We start from the raw sequence: 23241 nt of genomic DNA on the forward strand, positions 1-23241 counted from the left end.
TACCCAAATTTGTACTTGATCTTAGTTTTGTGGTAATAAGTATTGTGTATAGGTTTCATGTTTGGTTGGGGCAAACTTAAGTTACAGAACCAAAACTAAAAATTTTGCAATTTTTTCTATTTATAAAGGGGCATAACTCTAGAGCAGTTAACGTGACGCCACCAAAATTCAAACTTGATCTGTCGTTTATGGTAATAAGGATTGTGTATAAGTTTGATAACATTTGGTTAAGGCAAACTTAAGTTAGAGAATGGAAACCAATGTTGGGACGTACGGACAGACGGACAAGGGTAAAACTTAATGCCCCCTCCGCTTTGGCGGGGGCATAAATATATTGATAATAATGGTATTAAGGTTTAATAAACTTATTTATATAGTTATATGGTAAATATTGAACAAAATATAAATATTTCTAGAAATTCATGGAAATATTTTAAAATTAATGGCTTAAAATTGTTTTGGAGCATTCATTGTTCATAATTATGATGTCTTTGAGCTCACTGATTGTTGTATCAATGATGTCTTTGTTGGACTAATAATGAAAACAATGCTTTTTTTAGAAAATAAACTAGTCAGCTTGGAATGAGTAAAAACAAAAATGTACGAAATGTAAAACATGTACATGAAAGAGAAACATTTAGGTATTTATGAATTCATTTAATATTATCCTGTGACTTTCTAAATTGACTGACTAGAATTATTGAGGAATGAGTAATAATAAACATTTTACAAGACAACAAAATAGAATTAAAAATCAGGGCGAATGGAACCAGGACAAAAAGGTAATAGAGCGAACATACCCAGGGCGTACAGGTACTAGGGCAAACGTGAATTGTGGCGAACGAACCCGTATTCCTGTCACGTTGACCAAACATATCCTTTTCATCAAATATAATATATCATCATCATACCTGCCAACTTTCACGATTTAGGCGTGTACTACACGATTTTGACCCCTTGTCACGATTGCACAATCGTTGTCGTGAAAAAAGCTCTAAAACACGATTTTGTGAAAATCTACACAAAAAAATGATTGTTCCCGATTTTGAACTGTTCCCAAGGGAAAACAATCGTGATCAGCCAATCAAAGTCTGTGTTTCTCATGATCAAGTTAATAAGCCTATCAAAATCGTTCTCTCTCATGATTATTTGGACATGCTAAATTTTGAACTTGTTTGGATTCCTCTGTGTTTGTCAGAATTGTAAATTCGTGAATATGGCATGTGAATTTTCATCTGCAAGAAGGTTCTTACACAGCTTAAGAAGAAAAGCATGGCTGATTGACAAAATTCAATGATGCAGTACTACCATAAACATAATAAATAGTAGTTTATTGACATTACCCTTACTGTAACATATCATACACTAAAGTGTTGTCATTCTTGTAATTAACAGGTTGGGAAAACCCCCCCAAAGGAGGTATATCCCTTAAATGAGGGACAGTCCCCCAGATAGGGGTTCACTTTTGCTGTTGTATAAAAGAAAAAAGAAAAACCTTGCTTTTTTAACTTAAAAGGGGGAAAAATTAATTATATTTGGAACAACTAAAAGAGGGATCCACTTATTTTTAAAAATAAAGAAGATATAAGTCCATGAATATTACAAAATTCTTGGACATGTTTTGACCATATAATACCAGATAGATGTATAGTTCCTTGGGAAAAGTTTCATCAAATAATATAAATATGTGCCCTTTTGTACTAAGAACATGAAGAAGTGGTTTTTACAAAAAAATATTTTATATCACTTGAAATATACCCCTCATAAAAGGGATAGTCATTACATTGAAGGACTACCCCTCATTTGAGGGGTTGTTTCCAACCTAATTAAATTACCAAATAATTGAAAGCACAATGTACTATGCTTTATTTTTCACAAGGATCAAATAAATGTCCTTCTTTGTGCATGATTTAAAATTGGGAAAGTCAACAATCATTTAATATTCTTACACATTCACAAGAAAATATATCCTGGTACATGTATTCTAGCTACATGTTCATTTCTTCTACTGATATAATTACTAGAATCATGCAGATAAAAAGAAGAAAAAGGCTTATAAGCTCATCATCAGTATACCATATAAAAAAAAAGATATTGCACTTTTTCTAGAGCACAAAACAGCACGCGCAAAAAACGCCGCAAAGAATTGTAACCTTTGAAATTGTTGTCACCACTAAAACCCCCATGCCCATGGGGATTTTCAAAAGTTGGCAGGTAATGAGGTATGCATCATTTTTGAAGACTGATGGTTTTCTAAAACAGATGAAACACTCCTTTATCTGATGTTCTGGAGAGTTTGAAAGCTTTCTACTGAGCAATTATTCCGGTGTTATGCGTGTAATGCATACTTAGCTCTGTACATGTGCTAGCTGTCACACATTAGCGTTTTGGGGATTAATCCTCACATGACATACTTGGAAGTGACAACTTTTCAAAATGACCAAAATATCAATGTTTATGTTTCGAATACATAATTTTAGGTTTTGTTTATTATTAATGTTTATCTATCAGCTGTTAACTGTCGATAAAATTATCAAACCTCAAAAATAGTTTCCCCTATCTCTTCCATCTTCAGGTCATGGTTGTTTACATTGTAGGAATAAATGATAGATTTCTAATTTCTCAATTTCTAATGCGAATAATTCCTGAGTTACCGTTCTTTGTTTTAGGTAATCGAGTATCACATGATCTCACATCACAAATCACTTGAATTCTCATAAACTGGACCCCTGTTGTGTTCACTTATCGCTACACTGAAGTTATAGATGGAACGGCGGACCAGTTTAGAATTCTCACAGACTTGGCTTGAAAGGTTAAATCAGATTTCAAATTTTTCCAAAAAGAATAAAGTGTTAATATATGGAATAAATTCATATAAATAATTTTGGATGCGGGATAGGGGAAATTTTAAGTGGGTATGTGGGAGAATGAGAGGGGGTGGGGTGGGGGAGTGGGATCTATGAAAAGAGGAAAATGTGGAATGTGGGCAAAAAATAACAAAACAGATTGATTCAGAAAAAAAGCACCCCCATGTCACCCCATATTATCATTATACAGAGTTCTCAAATTAATTAACGTGGCAAAATATTCAATTCATTAATTAACGCCTTGTGGATTAATTATAACTTGTTGAGTGTCAGAAACGGTTTCATATGTCAACAGTTAATAAATAACAAAGTTTTAAGTGTAATAGGCTACAGTTAATAATAGATGTTAATGAATTACCTTTAGTGTTCCATTCTATACGTAGTATTAGTTTAATTTTCTTTTTTATTAAATTTGGGTAACATTAAAGTTTAAGAACCAGTGTTTACAAATTATTTTAGTCGTTCCTTTAATAAGAGACGTATACTGTTGTCATTGGTAATAAAATGAATATGTTTCTGATTTAATGGTGTTACGGAAATATTTCAGATCGACCATTTATCCGTGTGATAATCATTTTACGCAGCTTTTTTGTTTTTATTTTGTTTTTTGTTTTTTTGTGCTTGTGCTTTCCAAAATCTCCATTTCAGCGGAAGAGGACCTAATGCTCCTCCTATATATATTTTCATAAGTGTTTTTAATCCAGTACTTTATAATTTGAATGAGCATGTTTGTGCTTAAATACCGTTTTAACTCATTTGAATGCTGGTTTTGAGGCGTTCAGTTTATATAATAAAGAATTTTGAAATTCAGATCAACACCTCTTAGATCCTCTTATGGGGGGAAATCCCCCATAAATCGTGAAGGTTGGCAGGCCTGGTTGTTTCGTGCACATATTTACGTTCCTCGTTTATAAATGGAATTGAAAGATTTAATTGTGTACAATTAATCACAGCACGAAAACAAAAACTTAATGGCCAAATGAAATTGAAAAAACAATCACGGCGGTTAACCGAAAATACTCTAGTACTCCTAAAACTCATTTATGGTTTTTATCTACGAATATCAATGTCCAATGCCGTTTTTTGGATCGCAATATGAGTTGACTTATATTTTGTATTCGGTCTTCGAGAAAAGAATTAATACTAATGAAAATGAAAATAAGTGAACTCAACATTGTTATCAAGAAAACTCATACACTAATTAGTATTACATGCATTCCTTTTATGATTTTCGGTTTCATCTAATGTATTTTGTGTTTGTATTTGTATAGTGATAGAAGTCACTAATGTTGTCCAATCCCTTTTGCTATTTTTGCAAATAAAATATGTTTAAACTTATAAACTAATAATCATATGGTCTTGCAATGTAATTCAAATATTTAGCCAGTTCTGGCCATGGGCGTGCTGGTTATTTTTCTTTTGTTTTGTCGTTTTTCAAAAGCATATCGTTCTAAGACCTGATATTTGGCTATTTTTTTTATCGTGTATTCCATATCGAATAGTAGTTTCAGTCCGCTTTGGCATACGGGTGCATAGGGATGGCTAGATTTTCTTATAAATGGTATGAAAACATTATGACTTAGAAGAAGAAATAAAAATCAGGTATACAATGATCAATGTGGTGCAACTATAATTATGTAAATGTAGTCTAAGGGTACAGTAAACACTTGAGACTTTTCTTTTAGTAACTTGGCGAGGGGTGTGTGTGATTTCAAGAATTTCAAACTATGTATACATCCTTTGCAAAAATTAAGTAATACCAGAATGGGAATAGATATAAAACGAAAGGACATTGCAAGCACCTGGTCTATGTGTTTTATCTCATTATTACGACTGCTTTTACAACGAATATGACGGTTCGATTCAACTTTTTCAACTAATCGATATAAGGGAAATAACTCAGACTGTCACGGAATAGAAGTTCCTTCATAATATAAGTTCCAAATGGAAACAATATTCTGGAATATTATTTCCACTGGAATAAATATTACAGTAAATGTTCCTAACGGAATAAATGGTATAGAATATTTGTTCTTACAGGAACAGATATTATGACATTGTTTATAACAAAGTTTCCAGTGGAACTTCTGTTAGGCGGAACAAATATACGTTGACAAGACAATCTAATTTTATGAACTGGAAGTATACAGTGAATTTACGTATTTGCTTTGTAGCAATACAACAATTTACGTGATAATTCTTATTTTTCTTTTTATTTTGTGAAAGTACACTATAAGAGCTATCTTCTCATAGTTTATATAAAAATGCTATCGTTTTTTGTTTATACAAATGAAATTACCCGTTTTTATCAAAATGCTATCATTTTTTGTTTATACAAATGAAATTACCCGTTTTTTTTTTTTTTCGTGTATAAAATCTTTACAAAATCTGACTGCATGTATTTTGAATAACCTGTAGCATGAATAGAAAGCTTCTGATCCATTTTTTAAAATTATATTTTAAAAAATACCATGATAAATACTTAATTTTGGCAAAGTATAAAACAATTCTATCGTTTTACATTTTTTAAATTTCCACGATCTACCTAAGCCATGAAATGAAATCTTTCCTTTATTCGCGTTGTTTATCTGTGACGTCAAGATCTCGAACGTGGTCGATAATTTGTTGAGGCTAAATAAGAACACGGTTATGTTTTCCAACAGAGAAATATTATAAATATGTAGCCATTATCACTTTTTAACACACACGCCAAATGGCTCTTGGATTAATTTTAATCGGAATTCTTCTGATACTGCCAGGGAATCTGTTTGAAAGCTTAAATTCGCACCAAACAGGTTTGTATTTTTGTTTAATTCAGCTGTTTTCGTAGGATTGTAAACACAATAACATGCAAATGTTCATATACCTAAAACGTTTTCTTGTTCATATTCCCAAGTTAATATAAGTACTTGCATTATGACATACAGACATATGTAATTCTTATATATAGATACAAAGATTTGTTTGGGAACTGATCATACATAGAAATCACTTTTCATGTTACTGTGAAATTGTGTAGTCCAACTAGTGAAATTATGTGATGCTGTTAACGCTGTTTATGAAACTCATCCATAGCTAGCTTTCAAAACGTGACGGCCATACATCCACATTGTCCATATATAGGATTTGTTGGCCATACCACCACATCATCCATACCTTGTAAAGACGTATCATCCAATACTATTACTTGGAAGTATTTATTCCATTGTGGTTACTTATGCTGCAAGGTGGTTACTTCAAAAAGACCGCTCTAGTAGCTTGTATTATTACAAGAATTTCACTACCAAATGTATGTTTGTATCCGCTTGAACTAAGCTTGGGTGCTGTGTTTTTATAGTGATCTCATTTTGTACTTCCTTTGCAGTTTCTTGACAAAAGTATAATTAATACTTAAGTTCATCAAAGAAATGATAATAAGCAATTAACAATCTTCTTAAATTTTAAAATTAATCATTATCTGATTACTTAGTCTTATATTTCCAAACTAAACTTATCGTTTTAACTCTGAGAGAATTGAAATTGATCTCCCATTTTCAATATTCATTTTTATTTTTTTTATTTTTTCAGTTTGTTTTATGGAAGATATTATAAATCCATTTAGAAAATTATATAAATATTTTATTAGATAAAGCACATTTATACATGATACATTGTATATATATAATGCGTATTCCAAGTGTATAACACATAAAAAGATGACAAATAATGTAAATACAGCATAATACATTTACAAGTTATAATAACCATCTACATGTATATATCACAATGCTTTATAAATAAAATTTATTTCTGAAAAAAAAAAACATGAACATGTTGTCTGTCCCATGGCCGATACATCCTTTCATTAAGGAATGGCCCGATACATCCTATGGACTTTACAGAGGCGGAGTTAGAGGGTTTTTCAGGGGGCCCAGGCCCCCCTTTTGGGGAAAAAATTTGGTTGATTATATAGGAATCACTGAAGCATGACAGGAGCGGCCCCCTCTTAGGCAGTCAGTGGGTCCCCACTTATGAAAATTTCTGGATCCGCCACTGTTTTATGGCAGTATAGACGTCGCGTCCTGCATCATGAATTTATTTGGTCCTTGTGAATTGTTACCAATTTTAAAACAAGATCTTTGATGATGGTATTTTGGATTTTATACGAATAAAAGATCTTATTTTGAGGATGGTAATGAAATTGATGTTTTAAAACAAACGTTACTACCCTACCCCCTGCAAAAAAAAACTGGGGACATGACTGCATTGCCTCATGCATATATGATAGCCTTAGTTTGAGGAAACATGCATAAATTTCGAAAAACATGCAGTTGGCCTCTGAAATATGGAAGACCATTTGAGCCAAACCTAAGATACATGTACATGTACATGTATTCTGGATATGTATAGAGGTCCTAATATATGGACCCGACATGTAAGGGTTGATAAGTGATTACTGATTGAAAAAATAGGAGGTAAAGAATGGTTTCAAAATTTTCACTTTTGCAGTTCAGGTGATCAGCTGTTCACATGTCCATGATGTCACTTAAATGAGTAGTTTTTACAACTTTTATAAAAATAATAGTTATGAAGTTGGCACTTTGCTATCAATTTAGTGCTCCTGTTTTAAACCTAGTTTTATGATTTATGTTTTAATGATGGACAGAAAAAGAAATCTGTTTTTTAAACATCTACAGCTTTAAAAGAAATCTTTATTCATAGCCCTTTAATTACTGAACAACAATATTAGATAAATAGATTGAGGACGCTGCTGTTTTTCGATAAATGATTTTCAAAACTGGTGAGTCCAAAGATGCATACATGTATCTTTATTTATCATGTTTATAGCAAAAGTTTAAAAATAATCTAAATTCAATTCTTGTTCTATTTTGTCTTGGAGACTGCAATGATAAAATATATAGCAATAAAATTTCTCCTTCTCCCCCTTGGACTCACCATGGCTGAACATTTTGACCCCCTGGACTCGCCTTTAATTTTTTTTTAGTGAGAACCCTGGTTCTAGCTATAGTCTGCCTACCAAGATTCTTTCTTTTTCTTTTTCAAATGCCACAAAATCTAGAGATAATCTACTTCTAGTCATTGAAATTGTTCATGTCAGTTTATTGTTTTTGCCCAATACAGATCTAGAGTAACAGTTATTATGTTTATCTTTTATTACAATTGTATGTTACTACATGTAGTATGATTGAACATGGTGTATTGTACTGTATAATTGTTTGATAACTAGTATGTTTAAGTTTCATGTTAGCTCAAAAGAATTAAAGTTGATTATCTAAAATATTGATTTTTCAAACATGAATTACATGTAGTAGAGATTTCAAAAATCATATCTTTTATCATGTAACAGTTCATTGAAGTTGTGTTGGTCTGGTCATATGTTGTTCAATTATACAGTTCTTATTATTAGTGTGAATTTCTGAGTGATTAAAACATGTCAGTCTCAGTTACTTACAGTGCGAAATCTAGTAACAAATTATTACATGTGTAGTACACCTCCCCTGTAAATATTGAAAACTAGATCTTCTCAATGTTTGTCCCACTTTAGCAAGAACGATATCAATTATGGATTCACAGAAAAACGTTCTAGTAAATAGTAAAAATAGAAATAAGTTGAAATAAAAACAAAACTTCCATTGAATGTTATCATTTCCAAACGACGAGAACAGCAGGCTATAGAAGCTTGATGTAAAATTGGTTTAAAATGTTGCTATGCGAATAAATTCTGGGAGTACCAATTCAACTTCAATTTATTTTTCCACATGCTGTTTACCTTTCTGGAACATGCTTATTATCCGAATATATATACAGGTAGATCAGAGAAAGTCAGGGAAAAAATTCCAAAGGAATCAATTGATATGCAGCAAAGATTGGCACTTTTGAAATTAAGTTACTAAGCAAATTCAAATGGACCTTATCTCGATGTAAACATTGAATGTGAATAGATCGAGAAGACCGCAAATACATGTACAAAAATCGAGACGACCTTTTCTTAAAATTGTATAAAAAATAGTAGAAAGATACCTTCTTTATAAAAATAGTTATCTTTAATTTCTTAACCTGCACAGACAGACTTTTAAATTTTTATAAGGCCAACTAAAATTAATTAGTAGATTTTCATCCAGATTTTTGAAAAAAATGGGACGGGTGGGAGGATTTTATTTTTAATTTTTATTTCCTCCGTTTACCCTTTTGTGACGTGTTGTTCATATACAAGGGTAATACTAAGCTTATATCATGTATATATAAGGAATTTTACATTATTTTTCAAATTCTTAAATCAATATTTCTGATTGGCAACCACTGTTCTACATGTCATTGCCGCTTTAGAAACCTATTTTTAGTAAATAGCAAAAATGTGGAGAAATGTTCTCTTTTAGACTACCAAGATCAAATTTATTTTGCTTTCTTAGCTATGATTTGTTACGTGTCATAAAATGAAGCATATGCATTGGTATGCAACACAAATATTATGAGTACAGAGTGAAATGAAAACTCAAACTGTGTTGAAAATACTAGGGTTGATGCTTTTAATATTTTTATGCAAGGTGCAAATATAATTACAATGTAAAACATGAACTGAAACAAAACGAAGAAGTTGTTTAATGACTCTATTGAGGGGCTGGGGACAGAGGATGTTTGCTGTTTGTCAACAAAAACGACAGCCTTGGTGTAAATCTAAGGGCTTGCTATAATATATTTTGTACGATGGCCGACTCTTTGTACTCAATATACGGTCATAAATCGCACAAGTTCGTGCTTGTGTCAATTACTTTATTCCAGTCATTTTTTTTGCACCAATGTGTTCCAGGATTCTTGCGCTTTGGATATCATTCACAGTCCAAATTTCCTGACACAAAGTCATTGTATAAATAAAAAAATCCACGGTTTTCTAATCACTGAAATTTGTGACATACCGCGATAAGCGTTCTTGGACACCGCCTATTACTCGTAACCCGAATATTTCATGCCCTTCTAGTAATCAATCTTTATTCTCAGAAGATAATTTTGTCATCATTGAGCAGAAGAATATGTCGACTTATATTACTCAAAGAAATACGAAAACCGAAATATGAAACAAAAAGTTTTGAATGAAACGAAATTATCAGCGGTTACCGGTAACAGAAATAAAAAAATTCGGGGAGGGACGATTTCAGAGGGGCGGGCGGGGATGAAAATCTATCAATTAATTTTAATTGGCCTAATCACAAAAAGACAATATTTCTCTATTGAATGAACATGTGACAAGAGCAGACTGGTGAGCTCGATAACTTAGGTGTGAAAAAATAAGTATACTTTAGGAACTTGTAACATGCTAAGGACTTTGTGGAACACTCCGAAAATTGGTGACACAAAAGATCTTTAGATTTTGTATGTTCATGATTTTTTACAATTTTTTTTATCAATATGCAACAAAGATTGGCAGTTTTTATACGACCGCAAAAAAATTTTTGTGGTCGTATATTGGTATGACGTTGGCGTCGTCTCCGGCGTCGTCGTCGTCGTCCTGCGTAGTCGTCCGAATACACATTGGTTTTCGCACTCTAACTTTAGTTTAAGTGAATGGATCTTTTTGAAATTTTACCATAAGGTTAAATACCACAAAAGGAAGGTTGGGATTGATTTTGGGGGTTATGGTACCAACAGTTAAGGAATTAGGGGCCAAAAAGGGGCCAAAAATAAGCATTTTCTAGTTTCCAGACAATAACTTTGGAACAGTGTATGGATCTCTCTGAAATTATACTACAAGTTTCCATACCACAAAGGGATGGTTAGGATTTGCTTTGGGGGGTTATGGCTCAAACCGTTTAGGAATTAGGGGCAAAAAAGGGGGAAAAACAAGGTTGTCCTGGTTAATGGACAAATACTTTAGTACAAAACATAATTTAAAGCAGTGTAAGGGAGATAAATCAAATACATCATTGAAATTATCTCCCTTACACTGCTTTTAAATTATGTATAAAGTAATGGTTAATGAACAATAAAGATAATTTAAAACAGTGTAAGGGAGGTAATCCAAATACAACGTTTTGGTTACTTCCCTTACACTGCTTTTAAATTATGTTTAAAGAAATGCATATTTATAAAGGAAGACCAGTAAAAATATCTGCAAATGTTGCATCATTTTATTTTACAAAAAAATCTATATGAAAGATTTGACACTATATTTTTAATTCTTTTATAAAATAGATTAAGTTAGCACTATGGTAAAATTAAATGGGTAATTATGGTTGCCAACTCCATTGGAAATTTGAATTGAGATTATGACCATATCTTGAGGGAAAGAATTATTTGGGGAAAAAAGGGGGGGGGGGGATAAAAAGAAATTGTGGGGGGTCAATTTTTTCTCATTTCAGATTTCAGAAATTAAAAAGAATTATTCTTCAAATATTATTTTTTTTTCAAATTTCAAATATTGAAAAATTTCAAGAAGTAATCTTTAATTGCACAGTATGGCACATTAGATTTGTAAAATCTTTGATCACATTTATTTATTTGTTATGCCGAATCTAACAGTGTATTTAGATTTTTAATTTTGGGTCCAGTTTTCAAAATAGTCTACATTAAGGTCCAAAGGGTCCAAAATTAAACTTTGTTTGATTTTAGCAAAAATTGAATATATGAGGTTCTTTGATATGCTGAATCTAAACATGTATTTAGATTTTTGATTTTTGGCCCAGTTTTCAAGTTGGTCCAAATTGGGGTCCAAAATTAAACTTTGTTTGATTTCAACAAAAATTGAATATATGGGGTTCTTTGATATGCTGAATCTAACCATGTATTTAGATTTTTTATTTGTGGACCCGGTTATCAAATTGGTTCATATTGAGGTCAAAAGGGTCCAAAATTAAACTTTGTTTGATTTCATCTAAAATTGAATTATTGGGGCTCTTTGATATTCCAAATCTAACCGTGTATTTAGATTTTTAATTTTGGGTCCTGTTTTTTAAATTGGTCTACATTAAGGTCCAAAGGGTCCAAAATTAAACTTAGTTTGATTTTAACAAAAATTGAATTCTAGGGGTTCTTTGATATGCTGAATCTAAACATGTGTTTAGATTTTTGATTATGGGCCCAGTTTTCAAGTTGGTCCAAGATAGGGTCCAGTATTTAAACTTTGTTTGATTTCAACAAAAATTGAATATATGGGGTTCTTTGATATGCTGAATCTAAACATGTATTTAGATTTTTGATTATGGGCCCAGTTTTCAAGTTGGTCCAAATTGGGGTCCAAAATTAAACTTTGTTTGATTTCAACAAAAATTGAATATATGAGGTTCTTTGATATGCTGAATCTAACCATGTATTTAGATTTTTTATTTGTAGGCCCCGCTATCAAATTGGTTCATATTGAGGTCAAAAGGGTCCAAAATTAAACTTTGTTTGATTTCATCAAAAATTGAATTATTGGGGTTCTTTGATATGCCAAATCTAACCGTGTTTTTAGATATTTAATTTGGGTCCCGTTTTTTAAATTGGTCTTCATTGAGGTCCAAAGGGTCCAAAATTAAACTTAGTTTGATTTTAACAAAAATTGAATTCTTGGGGTTCTTTGATATGCTGATCTAAACATGTGTTTAGATTTTTGATTATGGGCCCAGTTTTCAAGTTGGTCCAAGTTGGGGTCCAAAATTAAACTTTTTTTGATTTCAACAAAAATTGAATATATGGGGTTCTTTGATATGCTGAATCTAACCATGAATTTAGATTTTTTATTTGTGGGCCCCGCTATCAAATTGGTTCATATTGAGGTCAAAAGGGTCCAAAATTAAACTTTGTTTGATTTCATCAAAAATTGAATTATTGGGGTTCTTTGATATTCCAAATCTAACCGTGTATTTAGATTTTTAATTTTAAGTCCTGTTTTTTAAATTGGTCTACATTAAGGTCCAAAGGGTCCAAAATTAAACTTAGTTTGATTTTAGCAAAAATTGATTTCTTGGGGTTCTTTGATATGCTGAATCTAAACATATGTTTAGATTTTTGATTATGGGCCCAGTTTTCAAGTTTGTCCAAGTTGGGGTCCAAAATTAAACTTTGTTTGATTTTAACAAAAATTGAATATATGGGGTTCTTTGATATGCTGAATCTAACCATGTATTTTTATTTTGGACATTGGACCATAATAGGTAAATTAAAAAAATTCAAGTTCTTAGACCACATTCTTTCTGTGTCAGAAACCTATGCTGTGTCAAATATTTAATAACAATCCAAATTCAGAGCTGTATCAAGCTTGAATGTTGTGTCCATACTTGCCCCAACTGTTCAGGGTTCGACCTCTGCGGTCGTATCAAGCTGCGCCCCAGCGAAGCATTTTATTAAATTTCAGTTTCACAAGCTTCTTATGCAATTATCTCAATAAATACTGAACATAGAACATCGTGTATATATATTTGCATGTATATTTCTAATAACACAGTTTAACAATTAATTTGTTTAAAATGAACAATTATTATTTGGAAATAACTTTTGATCAGTATCATCACCTGCATTGTTTTATTATTGACTTTCTCAACTCTATCATAAGAAGAGGTAATTTTCTTTTGTTTTCCTTCACTGGATATCCCACTGCATAAATTTCCATGGACAAATCCTTATTGGAAATCCGAATAATTGCCCTGTTATGATCATTTTTACCAGTTTTTTGTGTTTTTTTTCCTGTTACATACATGTACATGTATCTTGAAAATTACAATGGAATATAAACAATAAAAAACAAACATGATCAACAAGACAAGATCTATAAATTACATCATAAAATGTAGTCAATACTGGCAATATCATCATTTGACTTCCTCTAGAAGTTATAGGGCATAAATAACGATTTTACCGTAACCTTTTTTGAGGTTTTTGTCAAAAACTAGAGAAGATAAGAGAGAAACTGCAGAAGAAAAAAAAATATCAACAATACAAGATAAACAATAAGAGATTTTATTCGTGAATTAATTTCTTGTCTACAATGTTGGAGAGTGTCCATTGTTGAAGATGCACATCCATATACATGTAGGTGAGCTATGCAGTCTCTTTATAGCTTGTAGTTCAGTACATGTATCTTTGCTGTTTGATATTTTTATACGACTGCAAAAATAAAAAAAATTTTGGTCGTATATTGGTATAATGTCGTCCTCGTCAGCATCGTCCGAAGACAGATGATTTCCGGATAATAACTTTAGTAAAAGTAAATAGAAATCAATAAGATTTTAACACAAGGTTTATAACCACTAAAGGAAGGTTAGGATTGATTTTGGGGGTTATGGTCCCAACTGTTTAGGAATAAGGGGCCAAAAAAGGGGCCCAAATAAGCATTTTTGTAGTTTCCAGACAAAAACTTGTGTTAAAGTGTACGAATCTCTCTGAAATTATACAACAAGTTTCCATACTACAAAGGGATGGTTAGGATTGACTTTGGGGGGTTATGGCTCAAACCATTTAGGAATTAGGGGCAAAAAAAGGGGAAAACAAAGGTTTTTCTGGTTAAAGGACAATTGAGACAATTTAAAAGCAGTGTTAGGGAGGTAATCCAAATCAATTTAAAGAACACTGTTTGATTACCTCCCTTACACTGCTTGTAAATTATGTATTAAGAAATGATGATTGTCTTGAGGTGATTAGCTGTCAATTTATTTTTAGCAGTTACTATTAATTAATATTAATTTTAGCCATGACTAAGTATGTCATTTTATATTTTAAAACTTTTATGATGTATGTAAAAGGGTAGTTATGGTTGCAAACTCCATTGGAAATTTGAATTGAGATACTGACCATATCTTGAGGGAAAGATTTTTTTGGGGAAAAAGGGAAAGGGGGAAGGTGTACAAAATTGGAGGGGGGGGGGGGGGGCGGGGGACAATTTTTCTCATTTCAGAAATTAAAAGAAAATGTCTTCAAATATTTTTTTTGGGGGTTAATATTCAACAGCATAGTGTATTGCACAAAAGCAAAAAACGGGGTAAAAAATTTTTTTTTTTGGGGGGGAGGGGGGTTCAATTTTGCAACAGCATAGTGTATTGTTCAAAAGCAAAATATTAAATATATAAATTCAAATCATATAACCAATTCGAAGTTCTTTGACTACAGTTATTCTGTGTCAGAAACCTATTATGTGCATGTGTCAAAAATTTAATTACAATCCAAATTCAGACCTGTATCAAGCGTGAATATTGTGTCCATTTTGGCCCCAACTTTTCAGGGTTGGACATCTGCAGTCGTATCCAGCTGCGCTCAGCGAAGCAATTTATTGCACTTTGAAATTTTTTTAATACAGAGGCCTACAGAAGGGGTCATAAACCATAAGCATTTATTATGTTTGTACATGTATATATTACATGTTGGTCCCATATATAATTGAGAGGTTTCTGAAATACGAATAAGCTGGTGCATATGTAACTTTAGGTTTCAACTAAAAATGATGAAAGACAAGTTTTCTGTATGCTTTTAGTTTTAATGTGGATAATAAACATATTCACTTCTCTGTATATATATCTTTTGTCTTTTTGAATTTTATAAGATGAATTCCATTTACAACTTTGAATTTCACTACTATTGACAATTGAATTAATTAATTGAATCTGATGTTTTGTTTTGTATTATTTAATGTAGTAATCATTTGGTCTTATATTAGATCATAGGTTTTACTGTGTTACTATATATTGTATACAGTACATTGTGTAGACTGATCATAAAGTCAGCAGATCTAATTGTATTATCATGTAATCATAAGTTATTTGTTTCACCAATGGAATTTGTAAATGGTTAAGGGAGAATTTGTTCATTGATTTTGCTATAATTTATATTACGTGGGTGGACAGTATGAACAGGGTTTCACAGAAAAGCTTTGAAATCAGGAGTTATTGGTTTTGAAATAGAACAACTACAGTAGGTGAAACAAGAAGGTCTACTTCTGCTTAGAAAAAATGCATGTAATGTTATTGTATATATACATGTATACATTTTAGTGTTTCCCCCAGGCATGATTTGCACATGTATACTGGTAACTTTAATTTCAGACTGAAAATTTACACTTACAGTCAAAATCTCTGATTTTAACCATTTTAACACGAAGTGGATTGTACCAAGATCAACAGACAGACAGACGGCTGTATGTCTAAGCAGTAGTAAATGTAAAATATAAAATGTATGATACAGATTTTGGTATACCCATATCTTTGTTTTAATATTTGTTATGCTTTGTGACTATACTGTCCAGCAACTGTACATGTACAATAGAATATTGAAGAGTTTTACAGATCAAATTTTAATACTGCTGATATCTCGTGCCATATAGTACTTACCATTTACTTGTTTATATTTTTATACGCCCATTTACGGGACGTATTATGGTATACCGTTGTACGTCCGTCTGTCTGTCTGTCCGTCCGTCTGTCCTTCCGTCTGTCGTCAACATGTCGGACATTAACTCAAAAACGCTTTAACCAATTTGATTAAAACTTTGGTGAATTGTTTATTATATCTATTGACGTGAGCTCCCTTTCGTTTTTTATAAATTTTAGATTTTACGTTTCCGAGTTATGGGGTTTTATTCATTAAAAAAATTCGTAAGGGTTCCGCGGAACCCAGTGTCTCGCCTACTTTTTGCTGTTAATCACAGGCTCAACAAAAATGAGGAAAAAAATTAATAAAAATATTCCTCTCTATACTATCTTTTGATTGTAAGTAGCTTCTGTCCAAGTTTGGTAAAAATCCAGGATAGTTTATGAATCTAATAAATGTTTTAAAAACTTAAACTGCAGACTGTATGTAATGTTAACTGGAAGAAAAACTAAGTCCATTTATAAGTAAAATACGGAAAAAATGGAACAAAATTTCCTTCTAAATACTAGCTTTTAATCATAAACAAGCTTCTGTCCAAGTTTGGTACAAATCCAGGATAGTTTAAGAAAGTTGTTAAAATTTTAAAAACTTTAACCACAGAGTGAATGTAATGTTTCCTGGCAGAAAAACTAAGTCCATTTATAAGTAAAATACTGAAAAAATGGATTTTTTTTTTTACAAAATTTACTTTTGAATATTATCTTATGATCATAAAAAAGCTTCTGTCCAAGTTTGGTAGAAATCCAGGATAGTTTATGAAAGTTATTAAAATTTCAAAAACTTTAACCACAGAGTGAATGTAATGTTTCCTGGCAGAAAAACTAAGTCCATTTATAAGTAAAATACTGAAAAAATGGAATTTTTTTTTTACAAAATTTACTTTTGAATATTATCTTATGATCATAAACAAGCTTCTGTCCAAGTTTGGTAGAAATCCAGGATAGTTTAAGAAAGTTATTAAAATTTCAAAAACTTTAACCACAGAGTGAATATTTGTGGACGCCGCCGACGACGACGACGACGACGCCGACGGAATGTAGGATCGCTATGTCTCGCTTTTTCGACAAAAGTCGAAGGCTAGACAAAAAGGGGGATTTTTCCAGTTTTCGGACAATAACTCAAGAATGCTTTCACCAACTTGCAAGAAATTTTGGTTAATTGTTTATATCTATTGACATGAGCACCCTTTGGATTTTTATAAATTTTAGATTTTACGTTTCCGAGTTATGGGGTTTTATTCATAAAAAAAGGGGTATTTTCCAGTTTTCGGACAATAACTCAAAAATGCTTTCAGCAACGCTTTAACCAATTTGCTTAAAACTTTGGTTAATTGTTTATATCTATTGACGTGAGCTCCCTTTCGTTTTTTATAAATTTTAGATTTTACGTTTCCGAGTTATGGGGTTTTATTCATTAAAAAAAGGGGGATTTTCCAGTTTTCGGACTATAACTCAAGAATGCTTTCACCAACTTGCAAGAAATTTTGGTTAATTGTTTATATCTATTGACATGAGCTCCCTTTGGATTTTTATAAATTTTAGATTTTACGTTTCCGAGTTATGGGGTTTTATTCATAAAAAAAAGGGGGATTTTCCAGTTTTCGGACAATAACTCAAAAATGCTTTCAGCAGTTCTCATGAAACTTTGATGAATTGTTGATATCTATTGATGTAAGCTCCCTTTAGAATTTTTATAAATTTAAGATTTTACATTTCCGAATTATGGGTTTTATTCATTAAAAAAGGGGGGATTTTCCAGTTTTCAGACAAAAACTCAAAAATGCTTTCAACAATTCGTATGAAACTTTGGTGAACTGTTTATATCTATTGATGTAAGCTCCCTTTAGAATTTTATAAATTTTATTTGTTTATAGTCTGACAACAGATTTACTAAGTATTGCGCAACAGCACAGTGTATTGCACAACAGCAAGAAATCTTTAATTGAATATAAATTCAATTCATATAACCAACTTCAAGTTCTTTGACTACATTTATTCAGAAACCTATAATAGATGTATGTCAAATATTTAATTACAATCCAAATTCAGACCTGTATCAAGCTTGAATATTGTGTCCATTTTTGCCCCAACTGTTCAGGGTTAGACCTCTGCGGGCGTATCCAGCTGCGCTCAGCAAAGCAGTTTATTTATATGCTAATATAAGTGATGTTGTTACATATATACATGTATATCTTTTTTGTATGCTTTGGTGATTTATTCAGTAACGGAATATCTTTATTAACAGATGTGAAACATGTAACCTGGACTTTATTGTATGGCTACTGATTATTTATCTTCAAGTCTTTTACATTAAGAAACAGTCTGATATCTTCAGTATAGAATATATGACAATTGTTCACATTTTGTACAGTTAAAACAAGCATGACATGAATTTTGATGATGCAAAATAAAGAGGGATGTCAAGTCCATTACATTTCTGTCCTCCAATCTGAAATTGAACCTCCTCAGAACAGATATTTCACAGCTTAACACTTTTTCTATTTACACAAACATAAGCATGACCAGGGTTCTCGTGAAGGATTTTTTAAGGTGATTCCTGGGACTTAACATTTTTTGCCATGGCGAGTCCAACAGTGTGAAAATAAGTTTTATTATACATGTATATAATTTATTATTTAAGTCTCCATGACAAAAAAAAGCTGAAGGAAATGACATTAAATTTAGCTTATTCCAAACTTTTGTTATAAATGATGATATATGTGCTCAGTAATATAACATTTCATTATCTTGATGCATCTTTGGACTCGCCAGTTTTAAAAATGATGTGTCCATAGAGATTTTCATTAGTCCAGGACTCATGGATTTGCCTTAATGAGAACCCTGAATGATGACAAATAATATTTGTTAACCTCAAACTTTTTCCAAGACGTAATTAGATACAAAAATAATCACAGCAAACTAGTTTGACATACTGTTTACAGATAGATTTCTTTTATGTAAGTGATTCAAACTGCTTTTGGAAATTTTATACAACTGTAAAGTTATGATAGAAATAATGCTTAGAAATGACTGAAAGGAGATATGAGATGAAAGGCCAATGAGACAATAACCCAACAGCATAAGAAATACAAAGATATTTGACTTTCAAATTTACAACCGCTACCTTTCAATACTATTTAAAATCTGGACATGAGGAGCATGACAAATTCAATTTCCATTCAGAAATCTAGGAGTCTAGGGAATATATAGATGGGTTTATTGATCACCATTCTGAACATCTTGCTGTGGTGTAAGTAAACACTGTTATCAATTAACAGCTGATAGATTTCATTAACTAAGCCACTTCATTGATTCATTCTAACCATAGAAAATAGTCCTCTATATCTTAAAAATCTTTTTATGTGCAAATTGATATGTTTTTTTAAACAAGGACAACCATTTCTAGGACATTCTTGACGTCATATATGAAAGCCGTGAAATGAAGTCAATAATTTCCTTTATTTTGTATCTTGCAAGTGAAGATACTTTTCGATTTCTAGATATCGGTCAATATGAATTCATGTTTGTAAAGTTGTATTTGTGACAAAGATGGTACTGATGATGACAAACATATATCCAAAGAGTTAACGTTATTCTTGGCTTTTTATATTTAATAAGTTAGAATGCATGGACGTTGGTATTGATTTTACAAATTATATGCTATTCTTTGTAAATCTGGTTGTTAAATGCACATTTGTGGACTGGTACTATGATTACAGGCTCAAATAATGGGAAATAATTATGATTTATTGTACTTTCCTATTCCTAAATCACTAGATGCTCAGTCACTACTATTGAAGCTTTGAGACTTTGAGATGTAAGTAGATTAACTTATCAGCTACATCAAAATATGTCAGGAGAAGTTATCAACAAAGTCACAATATGGGAGTAGAACTTATCATACTTACTTTTTAAGGGCAATCAAGTATTAAACTGTCTAGGGAATAGACCAGAAATAGTACAATAAACAGATTATCAGGTTTTCTGGGTATACATACAGTGTAGATACCATAAAAATATTAGTTGAACACAATGAAGTCCATTATGCATATCAAATGTCATTTTTGTAATAACTCTTAACGCTTTGTGTACATAATGACGCAGAATACTTTTGTTTTTTTGTCAGTATCTTTTAAAGAGCAACTGTTGCAATGCCATCATGTTACCTTATTTTTTGTTTTCCTACAACTTGTGTCTTTTAATTGTAAATTTTTTGGGATCACCTGAAGCAAAATAGAAAAATGATTTGTTCTATTGAACATTTATTAATGTACCATGTGAACATTTAGGTTAATGACCAAGACCCGGATGTTATGGATGTTATGGTTTCTCTCTGTTATAAATTAAATTGGAAATAGACTAAATTGGATGGATGTTTCATGATTCATTGAAAATTGTCAAAAGAACCCAGAGCAACACTTTTTTTCCATTTGCAAAAAAAAAAAAAGAAAATAAAAAAAGAATTGACCCGGAGGGTAAAAACAGATCCAGGAGGGTTAGGGGAAACAATCATTTTTGCATGGCCTAAGCTATAAAAGGCCCGGAAATGACAATGGTTAAGCAATTCAAACGAGAAAACTAACGGCCTGAATATGTACAAAATATTGAACGAAAAACAAATAAGATATACAGCAACAAACAACAACCATTAATCAAAACTGTACATAATTTTATAGGAAATCATTGTACTGTTCTTACAATTACAGGAAGGTCTTTAACAATTAGCTGGTGCTTCAACTCACAGCAAAAGTAAGAGTAGACATTCTCCTTGTGTAAAATACATGTATAAATGTAGACTATGTTATACAGTATGCACACATACATGTATCAGGACAACTTCAAGTCTTGACTTGATTTTACTGTAGCAATAAACACAAATAAAACCTAGATTTATTGAAAGTTTACCAACATACATTTATTGCCATTTAATGGTTAGATTAAATGAAAATATATTTCCTGTAAGCCAATCATCTTCATAAATGTTGATGTGATTTATTTAAATGAATCTGTTTCCTCCTGTTTAGTTTTCCAATAGAACTTGCAAATGTAAACACTGTGCAATTTTAAAATGAAAAGTAAATATATATGGCCTATTGCTTATTTCCGTTTATACACAGAATAAGAACTTTGGCTATGTTTTGCCTACAGGACAGATTTGCAGCTATTTTTGGTTTTCAATAAAATTGAATTTCATCTTGGCTGACATTCTAATAGAATAAAAGATTAGAATCTATGATTGATCTCCGTATCATTGCATGTAATTCAGGTATTCATGGGATGTTTTCTTTCAATTTTGAACAGAAGACTTATTCATGCTTTCATAACTACTGAGATATTAACTACGACAGATCGATAGAGCTGTATTAATAAGATACAATTAAATGAATGACATGTAAATGTTGCATACAAAGAACAAATGTACTTCTGTACATCAAAATTAGCTCTTAATCTTGAAGCACTTTCAATAAGGTTCCATAAAATCTTGAAAGTGTGGCTTTCATCACTCCTTACTAGCTCCAGAAAAAGATAAGTCTTGGCATTAATAGTAGATATCTATTGAATTGTAACTAATGGAATGATAATAAATTAAATGAAAATGTCTTCTGTGACAAATCTTCCCATTGATTTCCTGTGCAATAAATCTATTTCCGTCTACTTCTGTTATATGATTAACATTCAGAGCACCCTCTGTATACTCATGATACTGGATAACTGTTTGCATGTCATTTAAACTGATCAGATGAATGAAATTAGACACTGGGTAATGAGTATGCAACATCAACCCAATAACACGTACAAGCACACTAAAAATGAAAACATCTCAGTAGTCGTTTATGTCTTTAAGAAAGGAGAAATATTTTTACCATATGGCAAAGAAATGAACTGTTGAAAACTAAATTTTCTAATGGACAAATATATTTCATTGTGCGCAGTCTAATTAGTCCTCTACCGACAAAATCGAAGGGGACTTTAGGTTTGCACTCCTTCTGTCTGTCTGTCCATCTCCTTCGGTCCGGCAAATCAGTTTTCCACACTTTTTCTTAGTGCTTGGAGATATTGATTGATGTTTGGTATATAGTTTTAATATGAACAGTTACAGATCAAGTTTGAATTTGTTCCGGTCTAATGATTTTGTACAGAATTATGGTCCTTGAACTTAGAAATTCATGAAAGTAATAAATTTTCCACACTTTTTTTGGTTTTGCTTGAAGATATTGATTTGATATTTGTTATATTGTTTAACCATGATAAGGTATAATAGCTCATTTTCGAATTTTGTCCATTCAGATAATTTTTTTGCAAAGTAGTGGTCCTTGGACTTAGAAAATACATGCAAGTTATCAGATTTTTTATGCATTTTGTTGCAATTCAATGCATTTTAAACCGGTAGGAGACTATGTATTGCCATGTGTGCTTGTTAGTCCTATACCAACAAGGGGACTTTAGGTTTGCACTCCGTCAGTCTGTCTGTCTGTCCATCCGTCAGTCCGGCAAATCAGTTTTCCACACTTTTTTTTCTTTGTGCTTGAAGATATTGAATTGATATTTGGTGTATTATTTTATCATGACAAGTTACAGATCAAATTCGAATTTTGTTCCGGTCTGATGATTTTGTGCAGAGTTATGGTCCTTGGACTTACAAAATTCACTCAAATAATCAGTTTTCTGCACTTTTTTTTGTCATGCTTGAAAATATTGATTTGATAATTGGTATATATTTTTTTATGACAAGTTACAGATCAAGTTTGAATTTTGTTCCGGTCTCATGATTTTGTTCAGAATTATGGTCCTTGGACTTAGAAATTCATGAAAGTAATCAATTTTCCACACTTTTTTACATCGCGATGACAGTGAGGGCATTCCGATGTATTGTTGCCGACAAGATTACTACTTGCGTAATTTTCGTGTTTGACTGGTTACCGTTCTATAAATACGAGGACATTATCGAGTGCAAAATAACATTCCTTATCGCTTGTTATAAATTCATTTCTTAAATGAATACTCATAAAATATTTTTGTTTAGATCATAAATTAATACATGTAAT

The 23241-nt window shown here is 31.6% G+C and overlaps 2 protein-coding genes across 3 annotated transcripts in view; one reads left to right on the plus strand and one right to left on the minus strand.

Annotated features, from left to right (window-relative positions):
- LOC127727851 (uncharacterized) overlaps nucleotides 1-2586 on the minus strand; it is a 29914-nt gene extending 27328 nt beyond the window's left edge. Inside the window, exon 1 of the mRNA XM_052234970.1 lies at nucleotides 2540-2586. Coding sequence (XP_052090930.1) covers nucleotides 2540-2569 — 30 coding nt within the window. The 5' untranslated portion in view covers nucleotides 2570-2586. The remainder of the gene's footprint in view (nucleotides 1-2539) is intronic.
- Nucleotides 2587-5455: 2869 nt separating this feature from the next.
- The window catches only part of LOC127727880 (neural proliferation differentiation and control protein 1-like), a 39923-nt gene continuing 22137 nt past the window's right edge, over nucleotides 5456-23241 (plus strand). For both annotated transcript variants that reach the window (XM_052235034.1, XM_052235035.1), the window contains exon 1: nucleotides 5456-5662. In XM_052235034.1, the coding sequence (XP_052090994.1) occupies nucleotides 5581-5662 (82 nt within the window). In that variant the 5' untranslated portion in view covers nucleotides 5456-5580. The remainder of the gene's footprint in view (nucleotides 5663-23241) is intronic.

This window comes from Mytilus californianus, unplaced genomic scaffold, assembly GCF_021869535.1.
Source record: "Mytilus californianus isolate M0D057914Y unplaced genomic scaffold, xbMytCali1.0.p SCAF_2, whole genome shotgun sequence".
Lineage (NCBI taxonomy): Eukaryota > Metazoa > Mollusca > Bivalvia > Mytilida > Mytilidae > Mytilus > Mytilus californianus.